Source organism: Semicossyphus pulcher, unplaced genomic scaffold (assembly GCF_022749685.1).
Source record: "Semicossyphus pulcher isolate SPU_LCO1_2020_fin unplaced genomic scaffold, fSemPul1.0.p SCAF_3, whole genome shotgun sequence".
NCBI classification, from domain to species: domain Eukaryota; kingdom Metazoa; phylum Chordata; class Actinopteri; order Labriformes; family Labridae; genus Semicossyphus; species Semicossyphus pulcher.
Window position 1 is genome coordinate 10,668,830 of NW_027211704.1, and position 6,045 is coordinate 10,674,874.

General features: G+C 41.6%; 1 protein-coding gene across 2 annotated transcripts; it reads right to left on the bottom strand.

Moving 5' to 3' along the window:
* Window positions 1-2,160: 2,160 nt before the first annotated feature.
* Window positions 2,161-5,687, bottom strand: blcap (bladder cancer associated protein). 2 transcript variants are annotated; one of them, XM_069678099.1, is made up of 2 exons: window positions 5,598-5,687; window positions 2,161-3,998 (listed from the first exon to the last, which is right to left on the bottom strand). In XM_069678099.1, the coding sequence occupies exon 2, from the start codon at window positions 3,811-3,813 to the stop codon at window positions 3,550-3,552; it is 264 nt and encodes an 87-aa protein (XP_069534200.1). In that variant the 5' UTR covers window positions 3,814-3,998; window positions 5,598-5,687; the 3' UTR covers window positions 2,161-3,549. The 2 variants fall into 2 exon arrangements, with proteins under 2 accessions (XP_069534200.1, XP_069534201.1); XM_069678100.1 differs by having other exon boundaries at window positions 5,603-5,653.
* Between the last annotated feature and the right edge of the window lie 358 nt (window positions 5,688-6,045).

Below are 6,045 nucleotides of genomic sequence, written 5' to 3' on the forward strand. Positions count from 1 at the left end.
ACTGTGGTTTAAAGTATTAAATATGATGTAACTGGATGTATATTGCTTACAGAAATGTGTATTATTGAGACTTTATATTGCACTTATTTTCATTTAGTACTTAAAGAAAAAGTGTTTCACTTTTGTGAGAATAAAAAGGACTTGACTTTCACTGCAGCTGCTCTCTTTCTGTGCTCTAACGTCTCATCTACAAATCCATTAAAGTCTAAAATATCTTCATGAAGAGAAGTTAGACTTTATCACCAGGAGGAGAAGCTCAGTCTTTCTTTTCTTTTCTGGCATCACTGCACTTTGAAGTTTTTCTTTTATTTCTACATTTCTGTGAATAATTTTCTATGAAAAAAAATATTTTTCAGACGTTAACAAATGTAAAGGTATTTCAGACATAAGGACACCCAGACTGAGCAGTACAGACACGTTCATAATACAGTAAATAAAAGAAGGATTAAATGACTGGGACTCTAATCAGAACCAACAAGCATAAAGTTTTTCTCTGAATGATTAAATCTTTGAGGAACAACAATAATCATTTTAAACCACTCTGAGGCTTTAACAATATTCTGTTGCAGCTGATTAGCTCCTTTTATTCTTCTGTTTGTGCTCTTGTTTTCAGGAGATTATATTAGTTCCTGTTCTGCACAAACAAAACTCTTACTGCTCCCAAATTGAATAAACGTTTTCGTTCTCTGCAGAGCTGATGGTCAATCATGCAGCTTCTCCAACCTGCATCACAACCACAGCCCATGTTGAACCTCAGACCAGCACAGGAAACGAAACGTGACGGTTTCACCTGCAGTCTCGTCTTCAGACCAGCCACCTGGACATCTGAGGTGGCGTGTGATGAACATTTAAAACCGGCCCAGGGCAGAATAATCTGCAGTTTAGGAGGCTGATCATCCTGAACTCCTGAAATAGAAAACCACTTATCAAAAACAGTTGTGGCATGGAACCGTTTTTTCTCTGATGCTGTTCATTTGTATTAAAGCTGATTTGTGCATGAGAAAACCTTTATTTTAACTTGTGAAAAATGGGATCAACAACATTAATATTTCTCAGGATTTAAATCAAGCGAGGTGAAGCAGCTTTTAGAGTCTGTGGAGCAAACTTCCTGAAAACCTGACGTCCGGCTAAACCGTCGGATTGTTTTAATCAGGCCTCAAAACATCAGCAATTTAGATTTACAGTTAACTAGATACAGAACTTCCTTTTTTATCTACCAGAAACTAGTTTAGCTGGCTTTGCAACAACATCTCTGGATGTGGCAGAGGACAGATGTTGTGACATTGGGCCGGCAACTAACAACCGTCCATTCATGAATCTGTCAATTCTTTTATCCAACGACTATTTGGTCTCTACGGAAGCCCTAAGCGGACATGCATCCACACATTTCATTTACTCTGTTTTCCCGTGATAACAAGTAATTTCAGTTGTTTCCTCGAGATCTCGACTTATTTATCTCGTTATCTCGAGAAAACACAGCTGGTTTTCTCGTGATAACATATTTTTGTCGATCCAGAAAACAGAACAACAGGCTGGTCACTGTGATGTTACAGTGCAGGACATGCCATGCTGCCATCACCCACAGTAATGAGGGAAGTTAAACCTGTTTCTATGTTTCTTTTGTGCTTCTGCAGCTCTGGAGATACAAGTTAAGATCATCTGACGTTACAGTGGTGAAGCTCTGTTATCTCGAGATAACTGAGATTACTGCTGTCCTCTCTGTGACTTTAGTACTGGTCCAACAGTCAATTAGATAATACACTTTCTACCCTGATTTAAAAAAAAAGTTAGGACGCTGTATAAAATGTGCAAAAATTCAGAAAGGGTGAATATTTACAAAATAAGAAGATATATTTGCATCTTTTGCAATTAAATAGTCTTTTAAATAAAGTTATTTTTGTGTTTCTACACTCCTGTGAAGCTTTTTGAATTGACTTTTTTCTGAAAGGTGCTACATAAATAAACCTCAGGGTACATATTTGTTAAAAAGAAGGTCCCATGTTCGTCCTGCAGAACTGGAGAGACTTCAGCTCTCCGTTTCTGTCATGACGCCATGTTTACCTCCTTAAACTTGTTAAAAAACTGGTCTGTGCCTGATTCAAAAAGTTACAAAAAGACAATAAAAATAAATTTTAACACTTGATATGACACAAATTTACACTTTGAGAGGAAAAACTTTATTTAAATTAAAACCAAAGCAATAATGCAGCAGTGAGCGTGTTCAGCACTGCGACAGGAGGCCACACACGCACACACACACACATACCTTCGCCTGTGTCTGACAGCTGAGCCGAACACTGACAGCAGAGATACACAAGGAAACTGACTGACAGCGTTTCTCTCTGATTGTGACAGTCTGATTTCCTCGACCAGCACGCTGTATTGCTTTTTGTCGCTGGAAGCACCGACTGCGTGTTCACCTTGTGTAACGCCACGTATTTATCAGCGTGTCAGGATCACAGCAAAAATACACACCTGTCACACATAACACACATCCTCCTTCACACACACACACACACACAGATTTTTCTACCCTTTGGAAACTTTCAGCATTTAATTATTTAAAATTTGTGTGTGAACTTGAAAAACTAAACAGCAACCCATGCACGAGAAACACAAACAGAAAAACAGCGAAAAGAAACGAAACGGTGAATCTGGCGGTCGGGGGCGTTCAATCTGAGGAGGAGGAGGAGGGGATGAAGGCGGGACAGTTTCTCAGCATTATTCACCTTCAGAGGAGGAATTATTCACAGCATAGTTATTGATTGTCCAGTGTGTGTGTGTGTGTGTGCTCTCCATGTTCAGGACAGCGTGACGTGTGCAGAGCCAAAATGGCGGCAGAGTTTGGTCAGTTACTCCCCACAAAACATCAAGATGCAGACTGTTCTTTAAACACTCCCTGGCGTATAAAGTTTGTGGAAAACTGCAGCGGCGCGGTTGTGAGAAGCAAACATGGCTGCCGGTGAAACATCAGTGTGTGTGTGAATTTTGGCAGTTTAAGGTGGAGAGAGTTTCCGTTCTAAAAATACAACCCGACGCGATTTCTTTTTTGGAGAAATGTTGGAGGTAAACGAGTCCGAGGGGCCAGAGAGGAACCAGAATACTGAAACACAGACGTCACTTCATGTTTATTGTCTAGTTTTTATTCAAATGCTGGAATGAAAAATTGCTGAAGTGAAGTTCTTTTTTTCCCCAAGCACAAAAAGTCCAAATTCCCAAATGTCCTTCCTTCAGCGTTCGATGTTTGGATGCTCCTCCTTTCCTGTGTTACATAAAAGTTTCCTCAGACTTCGCCTCCCCCTCCTCTCCTCCGTCCACCTTAAATGTAAGTCTGTCATTCTTTACAGCATCGCAAAACAGCCCCTTAAAGTCCGCCAAAACTGCTTCTTCTCCGAGCGTTTTCTGTATGTGCGGTATTCCGTTCCTTAGCACCGTCTCCAACATGTACTCCGCTCTTCCAGCATGGCAGTATCATCTCCAGCAGTGCCTCGTCACCCTCCACTCCCTCCCTTCCTCCTTTTCCAAAATTACTCCCTCCTTTCCTCTCTCCTAGGTCCCAACGATGGCCGGGTCGTGGGCGGCGTCCGGCAGCGCGGCGTCCTGGCAGTGGTACAGGAAGCAGTTGCCCCAGCAGCTGTAGCAGATGAGGAAGAGGGCGGCGAGGAAGACCAAGGCACAGATGGTGCAGGGCTTCCTCTCCAGCAGGAAGCTGAGTAGGTAGAAGCCCATGAACATGGAGTGATTGAACCACAGCGCTGGGTTCAGCGGTTTAGGGATGAGCAGCACAGGGAGGAGCCACTGGAGGCAATACATGGTGTCTGTTTTTTAAAGGGGGGGCAGAATAGATCAATACAGTGCTGTAAGAGGGCTTTAAAGGAAGAGGATCCAGCAGACAACCAGACGTTAGCAGATGGAAAGATGTTGGGGAGTCGTCCTACCCGACGGAGCTGGGATGATGGAGGAGGAGGTCAAAGAAGCCAGATGTCGTCAGGTCATCCCTGGAACAGCAGAGGAGAGATTTGGTTAAACTAAGCAAGCAACTAATTATTTAACAGTTAATAGGCTTTTAATTTTAAGGATCAGGAAGTTTGGCCCCCATCCAAACCCCACCCCACATAGGCTACAGACGGCCAAGATTTAATTAAGCTTTATATTTAGGCTATTTATACTAAAGACAATTTAGATGTGCCTTATACACCCTCAAAAGTGGAGTTTTCAACCACCAGTGAACCTCAACCTCATGTTTGACAACTTGAACACCTGCCTTTAATGCAGAACCTGCACTCCATCAAGAGCTTCGTGACTGCAGATTTAGCACAGGCAACACATTTGTGAATATAAACTGACTGTTATATTTTCTTCTTCTGTAATATCCACCTGGCATGCAAGTTAGTGAGGATAAAGTAGCAGGCACAGAGTGAATGCCTTTCATCCACACAATGAAGCTAATAGGTGTGTCTCAGCCCATGTTAATGACTTCCTAAAGTAAATAATTGGCTAACTATTTGCACAGGTTACTTCCCTGTAAGGGCCTTATACTGGTAGATTAGCAGCTCAGATAACATTACGTAGCTGTGCACAAAGAAACACCATTCCATAAGACTGCTAACGTGAAGTGACTAAACACATTATTAGAAGTCCAAAACCAGCACTAACACGAGTCTAAATCTGCACTGAGATCAGCTGGTTTCAGCAGGAGAACCGGCTGCGGCTGGCTGAAGGACAAAAGCAGAGTTACTGTCAGTAACAGCTGCTAGCATTACTTAGCCGTATGGCGACCCGACTTTACTACACAATCATGCTGCTATACGTGGACTATCTTTGATGGGTTATATTTATAAAGATTTTGTTGGACAACTTGCGTTCACTTGCAGTACCCTAGCTAACTAGCTAAAAACATTACCCAGCTTAGTAGCTGATGTTAAGCAGACAGACCAATTTTATTGACCAAGTAATCTAAATCTGGCCCATTCTCCAATGTGTGCACAAAAGGGCTAGACCAAACATCATTCAAAATCGACCACATTAATACTGGCAGACTTTGAATTGGAATCCAAACGTCACATAGGCTAATCCCAGACACAGGGGGAGCCGCTGGTTGTTTCGGTATACAGCAAGTACAAACAAAAGTATTTTGTTTGTGAAGAGTATATAACATTAAGCTTGCATTGTCTCATTCTCTCAAATCCATCGCAGTGGGCGGTAACGTTAGCTAGCAGCGTGAGCCAGTTCTAAAAGTAGATCGTTGAACAACTGAATCATTCTGCACGGTGGTGGAACTCTCGGTTAGCGAATAATAGCCGTTCACATTTCAGTCGGGATAAACCGTTACGACACGTTGTGTTCGTTGTACGAAATTCTACTGTTAACCACAAGCTTTGAACGGAGTTCGGCATTAACATGTTCCCTCTAAAAGAAAGAAGTACACGTACCGGAGGCTAGCTAGCTAGCTAGGTTAGCTTAAAAAACAAAAGATTTCAAGAATGTATTGTACCCCTGACGTAAACAATGCAGCTAGCTATCAAAGTGACTCATGTTGACTTATTTGTACGATATAACGTCTGTGTTTGAATAATAAAGTGAACATTAAAACAAACCTGACTTCTTTCTGGCTCATTCTCAGCAGATTGAAACCACCAACACCATATTTGTCCCAACGACTGACTGCGTACGTAGCTGCTAGCTAGTAAATTAGCTAACAAACATTAGCGTTAGCTCAAAGGACCCCTGGTGCAATCTGAAGCAAAAAGGTTTAGTAGACTCTTGTTCTGCCTGAACACATCTCACCTAAACAGGATTATCATGCCTTTAAACATTGTCTACTATTTTCCTGCTGTTTCCATGCCAGTGTTTTAAATTCATCACACTATTGTGTAAGCAGCAGTCCTCCTATTGCAATACTAATAACACGGAAATTAAGACCACAGCTAATTATACGCTTGTAGAAAGGCTGTTTCCCCCCCCAAAAAATCATATTTATAATTATTACTATTAGTAGTAATATTATTATTATTATTTGGGACAATTTGTGCAGTTAGAGAGTGG

Excerpts from the sequence above, each read along its gene's own strand:
- blcap (XM_069678099.1), bottom strand. The coding sequence starts at position 3,813 with ATGTATTGCCTCCAGTGGCTCCTCCCTGTGCTGCTCATCCCTAAACCG.